This window comes from Chamaea fasciata, unplaced genomic scaffold, assembly GCF_029207755.1.
Source record: "Chamaea fasciata isolate MVZ Bird 193981 ecotype frontalis unplaced genomic scaffold, bChaFas1.0.hap1 SCAF_7, whole genome shotgun sequence".
Taxonomy (NCBI): domain Eukaryota; kingdom Metazoa; phylum Chordata; class Aves; order Passeriformes; family Sylviidae; genus Chamaea; species Chamaea fasciata.
The window spans coordinates 11,991,546-12,015,474 of record NW_027094092.1 but is presented as its reverse complement, the minus strand read 5'-3'; the positions used below and the strand labels follow the sequence as shown (position 1 = coordinate 12,015,474).

The 23,929-nt window shown below is 41.4% G+C and overlaps 1 protein-coding gene across 10 annotated transcripts in view; it reads left to right on the top strand.

Moving 5' to 3' along the window:
* TUB (TUB bipartite transcription factor) overlaps positions 1 to 23,208 on the top strand; it is a 139,010-nt gene extending 115,802 nt beyond the window's left edge. For 7 of the 10 annotated variants that reach the window (XM_066187587.1, XM_066187580.1, XM_066187586.1 and 4 more), the window contains 9 exons: positions 3,584 to 3,751; positions 7,660 to 7,731; positions 8,668 to 8,789; positions 9,575 to 9,766; positions 10,345 to 10,457; positions 11,429 to 11,543; positions 16,574 to 16,672; positions 17,082 to 17,253; positions 17,660 to 23,208. In XM_066187587.1, coding sequence (XP_066043684.1) covers positions 3,584 to 3,751; positions 7,660 to 7,731; positions 8,668 to 8,789; positions 9,575 to 9,766; positions 10,345 to 10,457; positions 11,429 to 11,543; positions 16,574 to 16,672; positions 17,082 to 17,253; positions 17,660 to 17,793 — 1,187 coding nt within the window. In that variant the 3' untranslated portion in view covers positions 17,794 to 23,208. The remainder of the gene's footprint in view (positions 1 to 3,583; positions 3,752 to 7,659; positions 7,732 to 8,667; positions 8,790 to 9,574; positions 9,767 to 10,344; positions 10,458 to 11,428; positions 11,544 to 16,573; positions 16,673 to 17,081; positions 17,254 to 17,659) is intronic. The other 3 variants (XM_066187588.1, XM_066187585.1, XM_066187584.1) reach the window with 1 other exon arrangement.
* Positions 23,209 to 23,929: the final 721 nt, after the last annotated feature.

Sequence of the window (23,929 nt, the reverse complement as noted above, 5' to 3'; positions counted from 1 at the left end):
GGATCCCCTGTCTTTGACCCCAGAGCAGCCATCCTTTGATGGGTCATGCCGCTGTCCCTCAGCTGGAGGGAGAGCTGCTCTGCAGAGATCTTGAACAGCATTTGCACCCACAGCCTGGGGTGTTATCCACGTGGCTATGACTCCCTTGTCAGACTGGTAGCTGAGCTCAGGAGATGTGTGTTCTCTTCCAGAGGCCTCCTGCCTGAGCTTGGTCAGCTCTCCAGGTCTGATCTGCAAAGGGCTTAATCATATTCCTAGTCTGTGAGCAGTGTGCCCAGCTTCATCCATCAAACTTGTGCCTTAAATGCTCTGTAAAATGAGAACAAGAACGTCCCTGTCCTGCAGCTCCTCATTTGTAAAGCAGGGACAGAATTACTTGTTTTCTATGTTTTCTTTCCTGATATGTAATCTTGTTTGCCATTCAGTAGTTTAGATTACCAGCTTTTAACACATTGGTGCTGCCTATTTATAAATATTGTCTAGAAGATTTTAGGTGCTAAGGGAATACAGGAATTGATGAATATATTGAGGATATAAATGCCAGCAATGCTCATTTACTGATGCTTTTCTTTTTTTCCCCAGTATTGCTTTGTTTTAATTTCTGGCAGCTCTGGTTTGCATCTGAGACATGATCATGTCAAAGTGTACCAAAAGGCATTTTCTGAAGGGACTGGAATTCTGAGAGTTGTTCCAATCTTCTTTCTTCTCTGCCCTCTTTCACATTTGCCTCTCAAATGTTCCCCTTTCTTCTTAGCAGGAATTCAAGGCAGTCTCTGTCAGATTTTTTCCCTACCTGATTTTTGGGAACCACTGTAAAAAATGCTGACCATAGCAATAAAAACTTTTTTGGCACAACCCACTCAGTTTCTTTGCCTCTTTTGACCGTGTCCTTAACCACAGAAACTATAGATGAGTGGCTTGTTTTATTACACAGAAAACCAATTTTCTAGGAAGTGGATGAAAAGGAGTCAGTGAGGCAAAGAGGGGGAGAGATCCACCTTGAATATCATGGTTACACGAGCCTGGAAATATTTTCAGACATTTGGTAGGTGGTGGCAAAGCTGCCTTTTGAACTATGGCTTACAAAGATGCACTTGTACCTCATGATATAGAAAAAATATAAGTATGCCTGCATTTAATCCCATTTTACACATGCATGTATAGCTACAAAGATTATGCACACACACAAGTATTAAGTAGTTAATGTAGTTAATACTGCATTTGCCATGAACCACCTACAGAGTTCCAATGCAGCAGAGGTTCTTTTTTATCTCTCTTTTTTTTTTAATCCTCTCTGTCTTGCTGCATATTTCATTCCCTTAAATGTGCTCACCAGTGGAACCATTCCTAACGCTTAATAACACATCTACCAGTGATGCACTCTTCAGAATACTGAAATTGATTTTTCTTCTCTAAGACTGTGACCTGCCAATGTAGCCTTTGTCCTGACTCCTAATAAGACACGATGTTCCTGACAGCATGGGGTGTGAGTGCAGATGTTCTGCAGGCATCCAAAAAAGCAGCCTCAGTGCAATCTCCAGTGCTGTTGAAGGCATTTCATTTGCTGCCGATCAGTGTCTGCTCTGAAGAGGAAAAATTAAGGTGTTTTGTTCCTTCTCCAAAGTGTTCTCAAAATTAGGTTTGTATCATCCAGTGCTTAATAAGGGGCTAGATATGATATGCATGAGGCATCTTGTTAAACTCATGGATTCTTAACACTTCTGAAATTCAGACTATTAAGGTAAGAACCTATCTATAGGCAGTCACTTTAATGATAATGGTTAATATTGTAAAGCTGTTAAAAATACCACAGAGGATCTGAGCAGCTGCCGTCTGTTCTAGAGCACCTTTGCAGTGGTGCTTCTCCTAGGATAAATTTTAAGAAAACTGCAGTTCTTTTCACTGCCATATTATACCTGCAGCATAGGAGATGATAGTGCTCATTCTGTATCATGCAGAGCTGACATGAAATTGTCATCCTAGCAAGGTCACAGAGACATTTCCACGGACTTTATCTAGTCCTTCAAGGTTGGATGGACAGATTATTTATTTTCTGTTTGTTGTTGTTGTTGTTAGCTTTGCTGCAAGTAAATCAGAATTTGAAGGCTTGGTGCAGAAATTGCCAGGGTCTGTGTAATGCAGATGAATCAATAATTCCTTGTGGTCTTGAAGTCTGTGAGTTTAACACCTCTGCAGTGTCAGACTGCATCTCATCGGGTGGTTGCACAGCCAACGCTGTTCCTGGGGATATGGCCCACTCTTTTTTCCACTTATGCTTCCTATTGCAGTGGCAGTGACAGCAGATATTGCAAAGTACAGCTAAGCATGCTAAATGTATAATCCAGCTGTCTTTTAATGCAAGTTGACAGCTGCTGGCAAAGCAGGATGAAATGGCATTCTTGGGGACTTCTGCTACAGATCACAGTCCAAAAGGAAATCCCAGTCCCTGCAGCTCCTCTCACAGGGTTTATGCAGCTCTCTTTGGTGGGAGAGGCACCATATTCCTTTACTGAATTAGCTCTTTGTAGTGCTAACTCTCCACAACGTTGCTTGCTTATTAACAAAAATTTCACAACAGCGGCAGTATACAGCTCATGCTATTTATTATAGCTATACATGAAAATATTACCATTTTTATAGATGCAGAAGTGCATTTTTATATAGCTGATTTAGTAACATATTCCAGCTCTGTGTCTTAACTAAGAGCTGGAGTACATTTGCAGTCTGTTTTAGCTCACTGTCCTGAAGCAACAAAATGCAGTTGGCTTGTGGCAAGAACACCCCCCCACCCCTTATTTTCTTTTTCTCCCTTCGGAGGTGATTTACAGCCATAAGGAGGTAAATAGTTTCTTTGCGGCTGTGATCAGGAGCCGCGGGATCACAGCATGGCTGAGGCTGGGAGGTGCCCCTAGGCACCGTCTTGTCCCTCATCCCTGCTCACAGCTGCTTGCTCAGGACTGTGCCTGGTAGGGATTTAAGCATCCCAAGAGGTTGGAGGTTCCAGGGAATATGTAATATCTTCCTTATAGTTTCACTCTGATGTATTAACTGTGTGGTGATTTTCCTAACTCAAAGAGTGTATTTAGACTTGTTAACATGCTGCCCCTCTGTTGGATACACTGCCAGATCTACTTGTGAATTTTCCTGGCTTTTGAAGCTTTGAAGTATTTCATGACAGCAGTGGTGTTTATCTGGGGATATGGCATAACCTCAGGTTCATCTGTTCCTGGGTCACCTGTGTGCCCTTATGAAAATTTTATCTGTTTTCTTTGTCAGTTCTCTCCAGTGTGTTCCTTTTCTGCTTTTTTTTAGTGTTTCTGGTGCATGGGGCAGGTGTGCTTTGGGGTGAGGAGGGCACCAGTGAAATCCTGATCCTCTCCTGGAGATTTTCTAGTGCAGTATGGGGAAAGTAAAACGTTTGCCTTGGAGGCTAGCTTAGTCTTGTTTAAGTCTAGAAACATTATTGAATGTGAACATCCAACCTGTGATTCCTAGAAAAGCTGCTGTTCTTGTGAGTGAGCAATTCTCTTTTCAGTAACTTCTTGACACAATGACAACTAAGGCTTTTGCTGCTGTCTGACAGGGATTGATGGCCCAGCTGCTTTTCAAGATGATGTTCAGAAGATAGGAAGTCAAGTGCAGATTCTCACTGTTGGACAGTCTAGCCATGATGAAGATGATGGTGACAAAGTGGCCACTGGCCAACAACAGCAAAGCAAGCAAGATCTTAGAACAGCAATGCAGAAAAAGGGTAAGTAGCAAAAGCTTCCTTCGTGTTCTCACTACTTGCTTGATGGACATTCACTCAATTTCCTATTCTCGCTCTCGGCCCTAGCCTAAGCAGAGTTTGTTAGTTCTGTCTGTCTTCTCCTCACAGCCTGTTAGGCTCTATTCTGTTACCTAAAAAAATCCAAGACCCCAAACCTAAAAATATATATAAAACAATGAAGTTCTCTCTTGTCCCAAGGAACAAGAGTTCTGCAGGCTCTCGGGGATGTGACTTCCCCATCTGCAGTGCAGTGCCATTATTAAGGTACCAGGCAGATGCAAATGCTCACATCCATCTGTTCACATTTTTATAATGTACAACTCTGGAAATCACTTACTTGGTGGTTAAAAACCAGCATGAAATAGCAACATTCAAACTAGAATATTAATTTTAGTGGTACAGTCAGTTACACATTGTTCATGTTTTTGTAGTGTCTGTTCAGAGGTGAAAAGTACACTGCATTCTGCAGCATTTCCCACGCAGAGTCCTCAAATGTTCTGGAATTTATTTTTCTTTTTCCAGAGGCATGCATGCTTTGGGAGATAGATTGTGTATGTACACATTCATGCATCTGTCTCTTCCTTCCTGCACTCTTATCTCCTCTCAGACACTAACCATAGGAAGGAAAAAAAAAATTCCCCAAACCCTCACAAAGCATTTTCTGAAGACATTTGCTTTGGAGTTGTTCTTCTTCAGTGTTCAGCTTTTGAAGCAAAGATGGCTCAAGCCAAGTGTGCTCTGATGCTTTAAGAATAAACTCTTTGTGTATAAAGAGCAAAATGTAAGTGCAAACTTGACTCGTGTAGAATGGACTATTCATACCTAAATGCTGCCTCTTGTCCGCAGAGCAGTTCTCACTAAGATTCATTTTTTCTGGGACGTTACCCTGCAGATGTGAGCAGCTCCAACTGAAATGGGCAGATTTTCTCCAAGTGTGCTATTTCCTGGGCATTTGAGTTGCAGGGGTGCTGGGCATGACTAACAAGTTCTGATCTGTGTGGTGATTGTGTTGCCTTAGACCATGGCTCAGAATATTTAATCGTCAGGCACACTACTAAACTAAAGCTGATTGACTTAAGAAGTACCCACAGACTTTGCAAATTAGGTCACAGCACTCAGATTTTTACTCTGGGGGACACTTCTGGTTTTGATGTTTTTTTGCCAGGTTATCATATATTTTTATTCTCCCCAAATTTGTGTTTATTTTTAATGGAAGCAGAGAGTGGAAATTTTCTGGTTTGCATTGCTACTGTATGTTCTTAAACATATGACACAACCTTTTTTACCAGGTCTGAGTATACTCCTGCTCAGAACAGACACTGCTAAGAGTGAACCACTAGTGTGTTTCCAGTTGAGGTGAGGGGGACACTTTTATTTAAATCAGAATACTGAGGTTTATTTGCTTTTCTTAGCAGCAGAGCTATGCTGGGTGAGACACAAAGACAGGTATTAAAACAATGCCAGCAGCATGTCTGTAAAGGATTTTTACTATGTGTGTGTGATTTACTGCTTGTTTGGAAGAAGTTTTGAGTATCCCACCATTCATGTGATACTTTTTTACTTACTGGGGAAGCTTCACCTTGAATATTGTGTGCAGTTTTGGGTGCCACAGTGTAGAAAAGATATTAAACTGTTAGAGAGTGTCCAAAGGAGACCACGAGGATGGTGAATGGTCTGAAGGGGAAACTGTATGAGGAATGCCTGAGGGCATGTGATATGTTCAACCTGGAGAAGAGGAGACTGAAGAGAGAGCTCATTGTGGTCTTCAACATCCTCATGAGGGGAAGAGGAGGTGCAGGCACCAATCTCTTCTCTGGGGTGATCAGTGACAGCACCTGAGGGAATGGCCTGAAGCTGAGTCAGAGGAGGTTTGGGTTGGATTTTAGAAAAAGGTTCTTCACCCAGAGAGTGGTTGGGTGCTGGAACTGGCTCCTCAGGGCAGCACTCACAGCACCAAGCCAAACAGAGTTCAGGAGGTGCTCTGGGACACAGGGTGTCACTCTTGGGGTGTCCTGTGCAGGGCCGGGAGTTGGACTCCATGATTCTGAAGGGTCCTTTCCAACTCAGCTTATTCTTATGATTCTGTGAAATGCGAACTGATCTCATGGAAAAAGCTGAATCCCATTGGATTTCCACAGCCCTAGTTCATGCCTGTTCTGCTCTTTGGCACTAACCTGGTGGAGAGAAACTTCTCTTAGCACGTGTCTCTCCTTTCCCAGTGAGTCAAGTTCTGTAACAAGACAAGAGGTTATAGGCTACCGAGTGTGAAAAGAATATGCCACTTGCAAGAAAATGCCAAATGCTTTATTTGATTTCTCCATCTGTTGGAAATTGCCATGCTAGAATAATTTTCCTCCTGTAGGAAATACTCGTCCTTTTGATTTCCAAAGTGTTAATCTGTAGAGTTCCTCCCTGGCAAATGAGTCACTAGGACAGAGTCAGACTTCCAGAAGTTTTAACACTGAATAAGTAACATGTAGTCCTCACACTTATCAGTTTCCAATATGTCTCTGTAAAGGGCATGGAATGAGCAATTGGGTTTTAGTTCTTCTTTGCCACCTGAAGTTTTGAGATTTAGGGAAGGGATCAATTTCATTTCTGGATTCCAGAACAGAAGCTTCCTGAAGCATTTTTCCCCTCAGGTCGTGAGTACAGACTTTTCTAAGGCTGGCACAGGATTTTCACCACTAAAGTATTGGTGGTGAAATAGTGAGCACAGGTGTGGAAATAAACCGGTTCTGTCTGTGGATATGAATTATGGCTTTATTGTGCAGCTGCCAGCTGAGGAGATGGACTGTCTCTGTTACCCATGCATAGAGCCTAGAACACTGTTGTCCTTATTAAGAAATAATACTCGTGATTAATGAGTGTGTGATTAATAATGAATGAATTCTACAGGCTTTGAAAATATCTGTTGACCTGTGAACTCAGGCCTCCCTTGCATAACCAGGTCCTGTTGAAAGGTTTTGCTGTCGTGCTCTGTGGTGTATGTCAGCACTGGGGGAGCTGAAGAAGTGGATAATGAGAGCTTTCACAGGGCAGCTGAATGCAGTGCAAGCATTGCTTATGCTCCTGGTTCACTTTTATACCCTCACTCTTACTACTGTGGTGGTGTTTCACTATCCAGTGTGCATCTAGATATTTTAAAGGGATATGCACTGAAAGTATTAGAAGCAGCAATAAAAACAAAAAGTATTTTAATGCCTTTTTTGCTGTCTTTTTCTTCTTCTGTTCCAAAATTTGAACTGAAGAAAACCAGTACTGAGTCTGTATCTTCTGTCTATACTTCTGTACATCAGTTTAATTTAGTGTCTGCTTGTTACAGACCAAGTTCATAATCCAGAAGACTAAACTACAATAAAGTCTTTATGCATATCCCTGGAGCTCCCAGGAAAACAGTTTAGAGAGCCTGATTTCATCTTTTGATGATGAGGACGCAGGGACTGAAGTAGAATTTAGGCCATCTGAATACTTCTTTCAATATTACTGACTCAATATTGTGTAGAATCTGTGTGTATCACTTATGTCAATCAGGTTTGAGGGTTTTTATTTTGTTAGAATTCAAAAGTGGGCCCAAACCCCACCATGCAGTGCACATCACACACAGAAGTGTTGGTGGCGCAACTGCTCATTGTGAATGATGTTTGCTGAAGCTTCAGCTCTGTGATCCAGGGTTTTTTCATTTTATTCAGGGTACTGAAAGTGAAGATCACAGCAGGTATAAGCAGGTAGAAGGTGAATTTGATTGTGCAGTGCAGAAATTGTGAATCCAAGAAGCAGCATTGTGGCCCCATCCCATAAGACTTGTGTGGAGTCCTCTCGCCAGGTTACGCTTGTTCACTCAATTAAGGGTTTGCAGAATCAAACCCTTGGATTTTTTCCTTTCCCAGATCCCCATGCAAATACATCCTGGTCCTCTTCCACCTCCCAATCCAGCCTTGTCGCCCTGGATCATGTTCCTGGTGAGTACAGAAGGAAAAAGTTAATTATGCCCATGCTGCTTGGCTCTGGAAATCTGCATTCCATTTATTGTACACTGGACTTACCCATAACGGGAATTCTGGACCAAGTGATGTGGTGTTTTGGGGTTTTTTTGTATGTTTGTTTGTTTTGTTTTGTTTTGTTTTGTTTTGTTTTTTAAGAGGATAGAATATAGCCTGTAATATATGGAATTTAGAGAGCTTGAACTTGGATATGGGGTGGCTTCATCTGCATGATACTCTTTGAAAAACTAGGCCTGGCAAATGTCCCACCATTGATGCTGTTTGCTGCTAAGACCTATTTGATGTTCGAAGTTGTGTTTCTCTTTGAAATGTCTGAGGTTTTGAATTCCTGTAAAGTCAAATTTTCAAGTACTGTAAGGCAGTTCCATTGGCCTGGGCTCATACTCTTCTTTATATGAAATGAAGATGCAGGAGAACAATTCCTTGATGTGAATGTTTCTTCTTGCTCTAAGATGTGCTCTTCAGCAGATCACACAGCTAAAAGTGTGCAGTAAAAGGCACACAGTTTTAATTGTGAGGGTTTCCAAGTGGCTGTGCTAAGTTGTCCTCTCAGCTCCAATTTCAGCTTTACGATTTTGTGTTGTGTTTGAAGTACTTGATTGGATGAAGATGATCTGAATTTAGTTCCTAACCTGATATTTGCTCCTGTAGCACTGAGTATCTTGATCCTCTCTGTGGAATAGCAACCATGATGTTTCCTTTCACTTTTACTTGAATGTTTAGGAGAGCTGCTGTCTGACCCATGTATTCATGCTCTGCCTCACACAATGAACCACTCTCACACACCCCCTCACTCACCTAAGGGTGCAGCAGCCTGAAAAGTGGTGTTTTACAGCAAGTATGGGCAGCTTTAATCTATCACTGTTTCATGTAAATGTGCTGTTTTCTCCTCAGGCATTTCAAGCAGCATGAATTTTGATGAGGAAGAAGATGAGGAGGATGAAGACAGCTCCAGTTCTTCACAGTTAAACAGTAACACTCGGCCTGGTTCTGCTACAAGCAAGAAATCCAATAAGGTGAGGGGAGAGTGCTGAAGAAGGGGTGTGTAAGCTGCCATGAGCTGCATGATTTTAGGGTGCACCCAGGGCAGGCCTGGCTTTCTTGTTCTGTTTCTAATATGCACTAGAGTATCTCCAAGGTGATTTACTGTGATAGCTCTCAGGCTTCGCAAGAGCAAGCAATGAAAATAACGACTTGGAGAAAAGAATGGCAAATATTGTCTGAACTTGAATGAAGAGGAAGGGAAACAGTAAATATTTACCTTTCTACCTCTTGCAGGTGCTCAGAAGGATCTTTTGTTTCCATTGACTTTTTCTGGGCGTTTTCCCACCCTGTTCTCTCTGCTACCATCTTAACATAAAGCAAGACTTTGGCTGATTCAAATATTCAAAATCACAAGCTGTTGCCAAACCAGTTGATGGTGCCCTGCTCCTTTATGTACTGCACTGACTTCTCACCTTTCTTAGATCTTTCTGTAGCTTAAGCTCCTGCTCTCTATCCCATTTCTTCCTTTCATCGGAGGCCGATGCTGTCCTTGAGCATGGCCTTTCTGACAGAAGGAGTGTGGTGAGATAGGACGGTGTGAGGCAGGGTTTGCTCTGTAACTCCTGTACAGCGTTCTGTCTGTGCAGCCACCTTGTTCTGCTCCACCAGGTGGGTCTGTACACAGAGTACCAGCAAGACAATATGGCCCTTGGTTTGACTTTTTTAAAGTGCAACTTCTATCAAATGCCATTCCTTTGTGCTTATAACCTTGTTGCAAATGGAAGCTAAAAAACCTGAATTTTGCTTATTGTTTTAGGAAGCGGCCTCAGCCCCCAGTCCTTCCACAAATGAGCCTCTCATAGATGTGGATGACCTGGAGGAGTTTGCTGTCAGACCTGCCCCACAGGGGGTCACTGTCAAATGCAGGATCACAAGAGACAAGAAGGGAATGGACCGAGGGATGTACCCTACTTATTACCTCCACTTGGAAAGGGAGCATGGTAAAAAGGTCATAACATAACTTGAATGGCATACCCGTTGCATCTGAATATTTAAAAAAAAATAAATTAAAATCTGAAGGAGTCTTACAAATGAAATGTAATTTTATATTTTGAATACATTTTTGCTTTTGCTAGACTACCCTACAGTCTTCCCAAAGCCAAACAGCAGTATTACTTTCTTCCACCGCCTTTCTTCATATGTCCCATCTTTGGCCTTAAATAATCCATGCATGGCACCTTAATGTGACTGTCAGCAGTTGGGGCTCTCTGCATTCTGTGGCCTGAAAAGCATCTATTTTCAATTTAGCTGGAAGAGCCAGAGCAAGTTAGAATGAAACATTTAAGAAAATAGATCAGATTTAATTATTTAAACCATAAATAATGGAATGAGTGGTTGAGAAGTCATTTTCCCTTACCAGATTATTTTTCCCTGGTTTTGCTAAATCCCAGGAGATCTGCTGTTACTTTGCTAGTGATGCTTGAAGACAGAAGGATTGCTTATGGTTTCCTTATATCAAAGCAGGAAGTGGTGTGTGCTGACCCCTTTAGCATTCTACAATATGTTGGGTTTTTTTGCATTGCTTAGGTGTTTCTGTTGGCTGGAAGAAAACGAAAGAAGAGTAAAACCTCTAATTACCTCATCTCTATAGACCCAACTGACCTGTCTCGGGGTGGAGAGAGTTTTATTGGAAAACTGAGGTAAACAGTGATAAGTCCAGGAATTTTCTTTATATAATGTAAAGTTTATTCGATATTAAGAAGTCTGTAATCCACTATGTTTTCTTAGTTAGAGGCTTGACTACATCATGTGATTATGGTCTTAAAGATCACCAGTATCCAAGGCATGTTTTCAAAAATATCTCAAGTACTTACAGGATCACGTTTTATTAAAAGTCAGCAGGACTCTTAAGTGCTCAAAGGCCAGATTCTCAAGGGTGTACCAGCACAACTTATCTTAATGGGATTTTCAGAAGTGCGTGAGTACATTGTGTCTAGCCTTTATTGATATAAATACTTTGGAATGTGCTGTTACACAGTCCGAAAATCCCTTTGGTTTTGCCTGTTCCTTAAGATCCAAATTAGTTACTTACAGGTAGTGGAATTTTTTCAGGACCACATGTTCCTTTTCTGCCTGTCTCCACGTTGTACAACCAGTCCGCTGTTGATCCCTCTGCGAAGCCTCTGGGTGGGTGTTCAGATCATCTGTGCCTGCTTTGTGTTTTGCACTCCTTTCCATTGCAATGGGAAGGATTTGACCTCACTTATGGCTTTATAAAAGCCACTCCCTATATTCTAACAGAGTTTAGTAGTCAGGTAAGAAAGCAGATGGTTTTGTAGCGAGTAAGTGTATTTTAAAAATGAAGCAGACACACAAAACAACCCCACCCGATGTTTCCTTACAGCTTTCTTGAATTTCCTAGTTTGCAAGATGTTATCAGAAATCTCCAGCATGATGATAAGGGACTTTTAGTATACACTGCTGTACTGTACCTTTACATTTTTGTCATTTTGGCCTTTAATCCAGGAATTGCCATGTGGCTGGGATTCGAAATAACAACTCTCTGTACTCAATATTCGCCTTCCCTCTGGGGCCACAGTGCAGTAAAGGGTAGATGACTTGAGCAGCATTGCTGACAAATGGTGATTGGATTTTCCGTTTTTTTTGGTAGATCAAATCTTATGGGAACTAAGTTTACAGTTTATGACAATGGAGTAAATCCAATGAAAACAACATCCAGCCTGGAGGCGAGTACCCTGCGTCAGGAGCTAGCTGCTATTTGTTACGTAAGTACTGCTCACAGGCACAGCGTGCAGGAAGGGCAGCTCAGTTTCTGAAGCAGCACACTGAATTTCCTTCTCACTTATGATTATGTAAATCAGCATTCAGACTTTGATATAACCAGGCAGCTGATCTCCACTGGAGAAACCGGGAGGCTCAGTGCAAAGGAGATGTGAAAAACGCTGTGCCCTGAACAGCGTTGCCCAGTTCTCACCTTTGGTGAGAAGAAGGTGCTGGAGCTCTTGCATAACCCTCTGGAAACGGTGGGAGCACAGCCTTGCAGGCACCACCTGAGGGAACCTCCTGAACTGGGAAGAGTTGTGCACATGGCATTACTGCTTTAAAGTGTGATTGTTTGTTATGGCATTTTGGAGGAGGCCTCTCTGATCCAAACTATTGGTAGCTGACAACTAGGTCTGCAGCAGCTGAGATTGGGATAAAAACTCTAAAACTTCTTTTTACCAGGAAAAAAACCCAAGTAAAATCCAAAATTTGATTGAATGAGAGAAACCAGACTCTTACAGGAGAGTAAGTAGCATGTGTCAGGGGCAATGCAGACAATCAAGACTTGAAACACAGTTGCTGTTGTTTCAGGGTTGCTGGATGAATAACCTTTTTGGTGAGAGCGTTCCTTCTCTCCAGAAATATTTGGGCCCAAGAAACCCTTCCAGTGAAAACTGGTATGTGCACTGCTACAGAAAGTTGTCTGGGTTCACAAATCACCAGCTCCCAATAAAAATATCCAGGAATGACTTTTCTGAAGAGTTCCTGCTCAGCTCTAGTCAAGGATGCCTGGAAATCTGTCAGGTTGAGGTCCACCACATACCCCATGTATGCACAGAATGCATTCCTAGAAGAGTCAGCTTTAGGCTGTGGGGAGCTATGCATCTGGAAGATTCCAGAACAAGGAAGCTGAGAGCCATCCTTTCCATGCAAAGTGCTGGGAGTCCTGGAGGAGGGCAGTATTAGCTGCCAGCACATTCCCTTCCTGCTGCTTGGGATGCAGTTTTAATGTGGACAAAGTGTGTGTGTGTTCACATGTGCTGTTACTCAGGCACATGGTTCATGGTTGAAGAGAGACAGATGAGCAGATACATATCCCTCCATTCCGGTTGGGTTTGAAATTCTGAGAATTTCCAAAAATTCAGCTTGCAGGGTTTTAAAAGAGGCTCCAGGATTTGAAGTCACTTGGACTGAAGTCTCAGTAGAAGCCTAGCAGAACATACATGTTTAATAAAGGTGGTTTTGCTGGTTTATATAGGATGGCATTCCCTGGAGCCAGGAAACTAATCTGGTGCAAACTGGAAATGCAAAAAGAAAACCAAAGCCAATTTAAAAAAAAAAGTTATATATTGAGAAATTCAGGCATTGCTTAGGTCAACAACAAACGATACTTGCATGATGAACAATATCAAATAAAAAGCTGTTGTGGTCAGCCGAGGTAATTAGAAATGTGGGTGTTGGAAAGAACCAAACTATGGCCACTGTTTGGAGAATGGGGCTGAGATAAGCTGCTTTTATATGTCTGTAATCAGCAGTTTGAGACTGGTACATTTGTATAAGAAAATTACTTGTTCCATTGATATTTTGGTACTAATGGAGAAAGGCAGCAGGCTTGCAGGTGTGCTGTGGCCAGAGGACAAAAGGAAATTGGAATTGTATTTCATTTCAAACTAGCCAGGTTTGCTGAAGTGAGATTATTGTTCCTGGCTGCAGCAGAACCAGAGCAGAGAGTGCCAGGAACAGCAGAGCCGAAACACCCTTGTCCTAAGGCAGTCTTTTAATTCCTGCCCTGAGATTTCCCCTGCAGCAAAAGCTATGAAAACAATACTTTGAAAGCGCCACTATGCCTCTCACTGTCCCTCAGCTCATCTGAGCAAGTACCCATGTGGAGATCAAGCTGTACCCAACGCACTGAGCGTGACCTGCTTAATGATCTCAGCAGGTCTAGTTTCTATAGGCAGAAACTGGTGATGCATCTGGGGCTGACTGTGGGACAAGTTGTGGAGAGGGCTCTCTTTGTGGAGCTCGCCTTCAGAGGTGTTTCAAGCAACAGGAACAGAGCTAGGCAAGGTCAGAGTTTTCTCAGGTGCTGCTGACCACTTCTACTCCCCTCGTGTTGGCAGCCCAGCTTATTAATAAACCTGCAGCAGCACCTAATGGCTGATTGCAGAATCGTTGGCAAAATTTATCCAGGAGCGACTGTGAGGTGCAGCCGTGTCACTTGGCACCGGGACTTTCTGCGCTGGATTCCACAGTACCTCACAGTTCAGTTTGTGTCAGATTCCAGGCAGTGAGCTCAGCTGGTACTCTGAGGTGTGGCCCAGGTTTCAGTACAAGACTCTGTGTTCCTACTCAGGTCCCTGTCACTTGCGTTGTGCTCCTCCGGTATTGTGGGTTCTGTGATTTGGGCCTTCCCTGGAATGGTAGTTTCCACAGTTTCATATGGTTTCATAGTTTCATATAGTTTCATATGGAAACTATTCCATAGTTTCCAATGGTACAGAGAATATTAAGGACAAGGCACAGCTGTGTGAAACAAGCCCAGCAAGGGAAGTGGCTGCAAGAAAATGGGGGTCTTAAAATCGTGAATCTCCTGGGAGCTGCTGGGATATTCACCTTGCTGCTTTTATCATGGCAGCTAATTGCCACTAAAGCAAGGTGCTTACATAATTATTTGAAAGTGTGTAAGATTCAGAAGGCAACCCCGGGGAGAGGCTCTGTGTTCTTGCAGCCCAGTTCAATGTGAGGCTGACAGGATGGGCTAAGACAGAGAGTGCAGCAATACTGGGCTATGTCCTGAGCTGATAAAAATAATTGGTGTCCTGGATGAGTCAATAGGGCTCTGCCAGTGAACAACATTTGTGATCCTGTGTTAAACCAAAACTGTCAGTGGCGTTAAAATGGTGTGAAATCAGAATTTTGTTTCTGTTCCCCTAATAATGCCCTTTGTAGTCTTAAATTTCCACACACAAAATAGTGGAGGAGGGAAATAAAAGAGAAGCAGGGAATGAGGCAGGAGGTGAGGTAATTCTACCCATTTTCCTCACACATTCCATGTTTATGTAATTTCAGTTTGGTGCTGTGGGTTTAGCAAAAGGGTAGCATTTGCCAGCACAGCGTGTGATAATTAGTGATGGTGGTAATGTGCAACTAGTAACCATTCTCTTGTCATGTGCCAGAAGTACCGATTTCAGTGTTCTGAGTAAACCCAAAGAATATAGTCCTGGTTTTTTTTGGGTTTTTTTTGTTTTTTTTTTTTTTTTTTCTCTGCTCGTTGGGAAGGAAGTGATTCAGCACTATTATTTAATTTTACCTTCAACGATGTCTTCAACAAGTCAGCATCTAAATTAATTATGTATAGCAGAACTGCAGCTTGAGGAGAAGAAAGGCTTGTAAGGCATAGCAGGGAAGCCCAAAATTGTCAGTACTTAGTGGAAAATAAGCATAAACATGAATATTTTCTTAGAACTTGTTCTCTGCTGTGCTGAGTCTCTTCTACTTATAAAATCTGCTGGCAGTCATATCAGTTTTCATCTTCCCATGATGCAGAACCAGCTGAACTGATAACATGTTTTACTCTGCCAAAGGAGGGGACATAAATGATTCAGAAAAGAGGCAGAATCTTCCCATTAATGTGCGGAGTTAGGAAGATATATGACTATGCCTGGATTGCTTCAGGAGCGTGCAGTAAAACAATCCAGCAGAATTTCTCTTGCATGCATGCGAATCTTTAATGAGTTGTGGAGAATCTCCAGATGGTTTGCTGGAACAGGCAGAGTTATTTCAAAGGTCTGATGATGGCAAAGCTGTGGGTATTTTGGGTGGGTATTTTCAGATGTCTCCAGTGGGCTGAGATGCATGGATTTTTGCTTGCAAAAGTAGAGTTGTTTTAATAAGTTTGTGTTCTATAAAATCAGGGCATTTTAATTAAAAATATCAAAGCAGAGACAGCTGAATACATCATTTTTAGATGTCCTAGTGGTAAAGACACACCAGCTGCAGCCTAGGGGTGTCTGGTTCTTGGCATCTTGTTGCTGGGAACAATGGGAATGTTCTTCCTGAGATCTCCAAGGCCCTTCATTTCAGTTTGGCAGATGGGAAAAAAAATACATGTGGCTGAAAAAAAGCTATCACAAAACATGAGGAGAAGGACTTTAAGGTGTCGCTGTTTAATTTACTGGGTTAATGCTAAAATCAGGTTTTACTGGAAAATATTGCTCTTTACTTTTTCTGGTTCAAAAGCAGATGATGAATTACTGAAATATTTGGCCCTGGTTGCTTCTGTGGGAGGTAAAAAGGTGTCAGATGAAAATAAAACTTTAGGCTGGTTTAAATATTGATGGTTGTGTTTTGAGAGGACACTGCAATGCTGGAGTCCTCTTGTGAAAAGCTGGTCAGGAAAGCATCAGATCCTGTTTAATGGAAGAACTTTTTTTTCTGTGGATTTTTTTTTTTGCTTCCCACATGATTTCTTTACTTTAGATCTTCATAGCTAGAAAATTTGCCTTCATGCTAATGTGTTTGGTTTTTTACCATGGTCATCTCTAAGCAAACTTTGAAAACCACAGCACTGCTATCAGATGCTCTGACTTGCATTTCGTTTGCTTTTGTGCAGGCTTTGGAATAAATGGAGCTGGTCCATATATTTCATTTTGTCTTGCATCAAAATGTGTGACTGCATCTTATGATTTTTAAATTTCAACTACTTTATCTTGGGATCTAGGAGTAGCCAAGCAATCTGGTTAATTCATATCCTTTTTTAACAAAGGGTTTTTTAAAAAAAATTATATTAAGGTTGCTGGCAGCCAGTGTTAGGAGTGTTTTTGGAAACTTCTCTATTTCCATTTTTCCTGTTGTTGGAGCTTCTAAGACAAAGCTAGAATGTTTGGCAGTGCCAGTGAAGGTGGGAGTTTCAAGATGTTTTTTGAGTTGACTAACAAATAAGTTCCCTGGGCTGCCACCGTGTTTCTCTGCTGAAGAAATTAACTTTAAAAATAAAGAACATGATGAAATCTTTTCTAAATATTTTTAGGAAACAAATGTCCTGGGGTTTAAAGGACCTCGTAAAATGAGCGTGATCATACCAGGAATGAATATGGATCATGAAAGAGTTTCCATCAGGCCACGAAATGTAAGTCATACCAGCAGCCAGCACTAAAAATTACATGAATTCTTTTTCAGGTAGAGTTGGGATTTCTTATTTGCATTTCTGAAGGTCTAGAAGTTAATAAAATGGTATTCAAACAATTGCAGAACAATAGGGTGTGTGACTACTACTGTGACTCACAAAAGCACTACAAATAAAGTATTTTGATAACAAAAAGTACAATTAACATTTATCAAACTGTGGAAAGGACTCAAATGCACATTTGCATTTTGGTCCTCAGAGTTCTCAGTTTCATTCATTTATGCTGTTTTGAGGCTTGAGGGTAAGAGTTTAGTCTTTGGGCCAGGATTGATGAATTTTTTGTTCCCTAATAATGTATTTTTTTTGTCACGTGGGCATGTTAAACTGAAGTGTGTACCTCTGGTGTGTGCAGGAACACGAGACGCTCCTTGCAAGGTGGCAGAACAAAAATACAGAGAGTGTCATTGAGCTGCACAACAAAACACCAGTCTGGAACGATGACACCCAGTCCTATGTTCTGAATTTCCATGGTCGAGTCACACAGGCCTCGGTGAAGAACTTCCAGATTATCCATGATAACGATCGTAAGTAGAGCTCTCTGCATGTGAGGGGAAGGAACAGCACTGCATGCACAGTCTGGGGGGGATTCTGCCCTCACAGTTGTCACCTGAGCAGGTTTAACTGAGATCTGTATAAGAGGCTTCTATACATAAGACATCTTCTCTCTGTTCTTGCAGAAAGTATTTTTTTATATGCGTCATTTTTTTGACACTAACAAGTCTTGTAACCCTTTATCACTCAAGCTGTCCCTGCTTCTCGCTCTGCTGTCAGCACACCCACTTGCATGAATAAGTGCTGTGAGGTTTGATGAGTGAGCACGTTTGGTTGGTATTTCCTTGCTCTGGGACAGAGGGTAGTGTTGGATACATAGTTTAGTGAGGGCTGCAAGCGACAGTAAATGCTTTTTGCCTTTTCTGACCTTTCCTGCAGCTGACTACATCGTGATGCAGTTTGGCCGCGTGGCTGAGGACGTGTTCACCATGGACTACAACTACCCGATGTGTGCACTACAAGCCTTTTCCATTGCCCTTTCCAGTTTTGACAGCAAGCTGGCTTGTGAGTAAAGGGGCGTGGGTGAGCATCCTCTCGAAGGAAGCAGTTTGCCATATGATTCCCAATTCCTGCTGGTGTCGCTTATGGTCCATACTAAAAAGGTCAGGGAAAAATGCAGTTGTGGAGGACCACTCTGTTGCTGAAGAGAAAGTAAAAGGAATCTCTAAAAATTCAGGACATTCAGGAGATTATATTTCCTTTTTTTTTTTTTTTTTTTTTTTTTTTCTCCCTGTCATATTTTTCTGGAAGCGAGATCAAGTTTTTGTAAATAGGAGTTGTCTCTCACGTCCCTGGTTATGTTATGGATGTGTGCCATGATGTACTGTACCGTGGCTCCAGTAGCACCATGACAGTGGTGTCCTTTTTTAAAATCCAGGAAGGGCATGAGCGCTCCAAACGTTTCTTTTTACATTTAAGAATCATTCCAAGGCTGCAATCGTACCTCAAGGTTGCATTCCTGCATCAACTAATCAGAGCTTCACGTCATCCTGCGTTAAGAGAAAGATGAGGAAAAAAAAAGATGCACTTTTTTTTTTTGGATTGTGCAAGGATCTCATGTAGTATAAAGCCGAGTCTGAAGGTTGATAACCTCTACTGGACTGAACTTGATGCATTGCTATTGTACATGTAGTAGGGCATGATGAATTTTAATTGCAGTAGGAGGAAATGGAGAAGTGGAAAGCACAAAATAATGTTGCACAAGTCACTTGAATTCTAAGCTGTCATTATGTTTTAACATCTACATGCTTTTTAATTTGTTTTAGATGGAAATGTATTTGCAGTACAGAAAGGGAAAAGGAAAACATCTTGATGCCAAGAAAGCATAGCTTATGTTGAATTTGGCATTTTGTGGGCTGGGAATTTATATCCTTGTATTGCTGTGGTAATTCAAACACATATTTTGTATGGAGTGATATAAACAATTGGATAAAGGCACTCTGCAGAGAATCTTATTATTTTGAACAGGCTGTGTAAAGCTGAGGAAGGTAAATGGAAATATTTTATTAAATTTGTCTGGCCTTTTGAGCTTTTACAATTTGTTGATCGCATTTTTTGAACTTTGAGCAACAACCACTTTTCATATTTATTTCCCATTGTAAGAATGCTTGAAATCGATTGAAACTGTGTATGTTGTTCTCTGATGTAAACGTGCCAGCTACTGAGCTAAATCCTTCTAGGCAAATCTAGTGTATGCTGCATACAAATGAGACACTGGCAGGACACAGAATAGCTTAAAATAGTGCAGATTTTGCATTTCCCTTTTTCTGATCTATCTGGAATATATAAACAAATACCATTTCAAAACAGAACACAAGCAAAGAACAAGCCATTTTTATCTTCTCTCCTGAACATTTCAAAAGCCAGGAGCTGCAACTCGAAAGCACATTGTAAAACATCTTCAAAAATAATGGTCTTGCTGCCCCTGTTCTGTGCAACGTTGTCCAGAATGGCACACAGAGTAATAGGATTTATATGTTCACCAGAAGGGTGTGAAAATGTGAGTGAAGTAGTAGCTGTGTTTTATACTGTGTGTATTCAGGCCCTCCTTTTTATTCCTTATAAACTCTTACACCCACAACCAGAGATAATGCAATGTAAAAAATGAGATCAAATCTGATTGTCTCATACTTGACAAGCCCTTTTTGATTGTAGGGACCAGGCCATAAAGCTCTCCTTAAGGTCGTGCCATTTGGACTGCATCATTTCAACTAACAAAAGAAAAATGCTCTCTTCACCTTTGCCTTCAGCTCTCCTTCCCAGTATACAGACAAAGGAATTTCAGATAAGAGATGAAAATAAATAATTGCCAGCATTTTCTCTAATCCTTTAAACAATCTATGGGAAGAAAGTCTGCTGGCTTTAAACAGTGTTTTGTTGATAGGCTCAGCATGTCAAATATTATCTTAAGTTAACAGGAAGCTCTTATTTTTTTCCCTTCATCTTTTTGCAAGGAGCCTTTCCATGCAATGGGATTAAATGGAAAGACACCTTTTGTTTGAGTGAAACGAGCATCAGTTCCCTCCCTGAATGATCGAGGTGCTGAGTCATGAGCTGCAGGGTGATACTTTGGCGTTGCACATGGATGCTTTGTTTTTAGCTGCTGGTTTCCCACAGTTTCACATCCCCATCTGTCATCTCACTTTGGAGTTAAGAGGGAAGGCCCTTAGGCCTTTGCTTACCTCATGTCAGCCTTTAAAACCTAGCTCCAGTGACCACCAGCATTTTTTGTTTGGACTACTGCAAAACCAATCAGGAATTCCCAGTGCCGGTATTTAGGTGTGATGTGGATTTCAAGAACTCTGCAGCAAGGGAATGGCTGAATCTGCAAGGCTTGAATTCTGTGCCTTGCCAGTCACACGCTTACTTTAGAGCCTGAGAAAGTGGCACCTGACACAGTTTTCTGCCTCTGTCCGTGCACAACACTGTGTCAAAGGAGCCCAGTGTCTCATGGTGCAAATACACAATCTGCTGGCCTTAGTGGTGGAGTTGGTTTAGGAAGGGTTATTTTTAACCCAGATCATAACAATGGTCTGGCTCATGCCATGACCCCCCAGGGAACTGGCATGAAAGGAAACTCATGTGCAGTGAACTCCTGCACAAGGGTGAGAATGAGGGGCTGGGGAAAGGCTGCAAGTTCAGCTTCTTGGGACAATTTTGCTGCCAGCACATTGTGTAACTTCACTCTCACTGCACGTTCTTCCCAGCCAGGTATTTTTTTTAACCTGTAACCATGCCAGGAGGAAAGCGATGACTCAAATTCCCATCATCTTAACAGAATCGTACAGGGCTGTCAGCCAACACGCTGCTGAGGGAAAAACTCCCCACAATAAACTGAGGTCACTAGAGGGGGATGTTAACCTGGGTCTATCCTCTAAGAATGAGGAACTCTCATTAAATCTGGTTCCGTTAGAATAGGATTTGTTCCTAATGCCCTTTGCCAAAACCCTATTCCTCACAACTGTTGGGCAAGGTACTGGGCTTGATTCACTTGATCTTCACCATCTGCTCTGGAAGTAGTTTCAAAGATTAATTTCAAATCTGCATAATTTCTGATGGATAATTTTTGCTGGATATTTTCTGGTGAAGGTCACATGCAAGGTGCTACCACAAGCTTTCCAGCACATCTCTAAATTTTGTCCTCCTGACTTGGAAAAGTCAAAGCAGGTTTTGTCTTAGCGTAGAGTCATACCTGAAAATGCATTTTCCTCATGAAGTTACATTTTCTTCCCCATCAGTAATAAAATCTTGGTACTAGTAAGTATTTTCAGAGACAGGTGCACACTGAAGTAACCAAGGAGTAGTTAGTGGTAGACTCCTGTTAGTAACTTCTGCTGGGCGTGCATTCAGTGTGCAGCAGGGCATAACCTTGTTTACTCAGTGTGACAAAGAATAGAGAGGCCCCGAGCTGTGTATTTCCTTCACACAGTCTTAGTGAATGTTTGGATACAGTAGATTTAATGTTATTTAAAATCCCAATATTGATGATTTTTTGCAGCTGCTGTTGGTTTTGGCAGAGTTGTAAACAAATTCCTTGCTTGAATTGCTTATGGGCAAATGCTGCATGCTTTAATGAGAGTTCTTAATCTAACTTGTCACTCTGTTTACATCAAACAGTTTCTTCCTGGCCCTTTATCTAATTTTCTTCATCTCTGATGTTCTGTTCCTTCTCATTCTCTTTACAATTCCTTACTCTGCTCTTCAAGGATGTGCAGCTCAAAAGTGTTTGACAATATTGCTCAGTGATCTCTCCACAGATGAATAATGCCTTTGGTGCACATTCAGTGATGCTCCTACAATAGAAGCCTTATCAGAGGGGTGAATTTGGCCCTTTGGCTTTTCAGTAGAGTAAATTACCACATTAAAAGGTAGCAGATAAAAAAGCTTGCCTAAAATATAATCAGAATTTTTCTCAGTAAACATTCAGTTTCCAAATCATTGGTTGCAAATCAATGAGCAGAGCTGTCCACAAGCCTGGAGGCAGGCTGTTAAATTCCCTTTGTAGTGCTACCTTTTTTTTTTTCTTCTTCTTTTTTTTTTTTTTTTTTTTTTTTTTCCCCCTCCCCAGAAGATTGAAAGTGATTTTGTGAGCTGAATTGTGTTGGTGGCCTAAAATAGTTTATTTTTTGGAAGCCAGGCATCACTGTTTCTTTTGTAGGATAATATATGGCACATAAAACAGTAATGTCATAGGCTCTCGTTATAAATTCTGCTGTTAAGAAATCAGTGAGAATGGTTTTGTAATTATTACTGGGCAAATCTCTTGCTATTCAAGTTGCCTTACAATAGTGCTGGAGTTCCCAGCTGGCTGTCCTCATGAGGTCCTAGCACGGAAGGAGCTGGAGTGAAAAGGGCTCTGTAATAAAATCTGGTGGCTGCACAAATGAAAAATATCGTTGTGGAGTCAAATGACACCACAGAGTTTTATCAGTCATAGGGAACCAATGCCATCAATTCAAACTTTCTGAGGTTTTGCTCCCTTGTGCTTTAAACAAGCAGAGACACCAGTGAGCTCTCTAAAAGTATTTGCATTAGACCTACTTTTCTGCTATTAAAATCTTACCCCTACCTGAGCGATGCCCATTAAAAAAAACTGAGAAAATCAATCCAGTCCTTGCTATGGAAAATCATTCTCAGTTCTTGTATCATTTTTTTATTTTTACAATTCTTTTACAATTTTTACAAATTTTATTATTGATTAATTTGTAATTTCATATAAGGATAAAACAAGGATGGGGAAAGAAGAGTTTTTGCCTTGAAGGGATGATGAGTCTAGAACAATGTCAGATTATTTTGGTTTTGTTTGTTGTGGTAGGACAAGACAGAGGGTTGCCTGGTGTTCTGGGCAGAGAAGGTTTCTCCTAATGTATTGCAGGTGTCAGGGGGAAGATTTTGGGGTTGATCCTGTGCCATTCTATTTGCCCCATACTGTCCCATTGCTCCTCTAAAACATAATTTGTGAGATTTTTTCCTGCTTTCACAGAAGCCTGTGCTCACCAATCAGATATCTTTGCTTGGCAATTAAAGACAGCACAGCGGTCACCTTTATTAGAATTACGGGCTGATGACTCAGATTTCTCAAAAGGCCTAATTTTGATTACTAGAATAAAGTAGTTTTATACATATAAATCTTGCAGTAGAGTTAATCTAACTGTAGGTGCAGGCTTCTCTTGTATGTGCTACTTAATGAAATCAGGTTCCTGTTGTTCCTCATGTACAAAAAGTACCTTCCAGGGTTCTGCCCTCTAAGTGTTTGAAAATAATTACGTAGATATCCTTGAGTTCTTTTTGTTGCTCGCCAAGGAACTAAGAAAAGAATTTGCACAACTATCTCAATGCTTTGGTGTTTTGCTATGAACTATAGCTCAGTAGCTGATACTCACAAATGCCTGTATATTGGATGAAAACGCATTAAAACTTATTTTGTATGTTGTATTTTATTTAACTGCCTATACATTTTCGACTCCCCTCTTTCAGTAAGGGTATGTTTATCTATACCTTCACTGAGAAGACTTGAATTAAGTGGCTTTCCTGAAACTCTTTAATGGAATCAATCCTCTGGTTTGCTGAATAGCTCTAGGAAGAGGACACTGTTCAGTAAAATTATGCGTGCATTTTTGAGAAAAAACCTTCCCTATTCATATCATAATTCGATTATACAATAACACTGGAAGCTTACCATAGTTTTATTTAAGTCTGCAATGGCACTTTGAAAATTACTCTGACAAAAGCTTGTTAAGCACATGAACTGTAACAAAGTCCTACTTGAGAGTCAGAACCTCACAAGTACCTTGAGTACTCATGATCTATTCTGTGCTTGGGTAGGCACAGGCAAAAAACATCCTGAAGAGTCAAAATCTGTGTTAAAATCAACACAGTCTTCTAGGCTGATTCATCACAGGCCTGGGGATCGGGTCACCTGGGCTTTAATCCCAATGGAGTGTCTGACTTTGTGCAAGTCTTGGTACCTCTTTGTGCCTCAGTTCCAACAAGTTGAATGGAACTCCTGGTTTTTGGCCTGGCTGCGTCCATCTCTGTTCTGCTGAGAGGATTTCCAGGAGTGCTTTGAGGCTGGTGGATGACAGGTGGCGTTGCCATGCTCAGAACCCAATGTAATGCTCCCTGAACCAACCAAAATGTGAAGTTTTC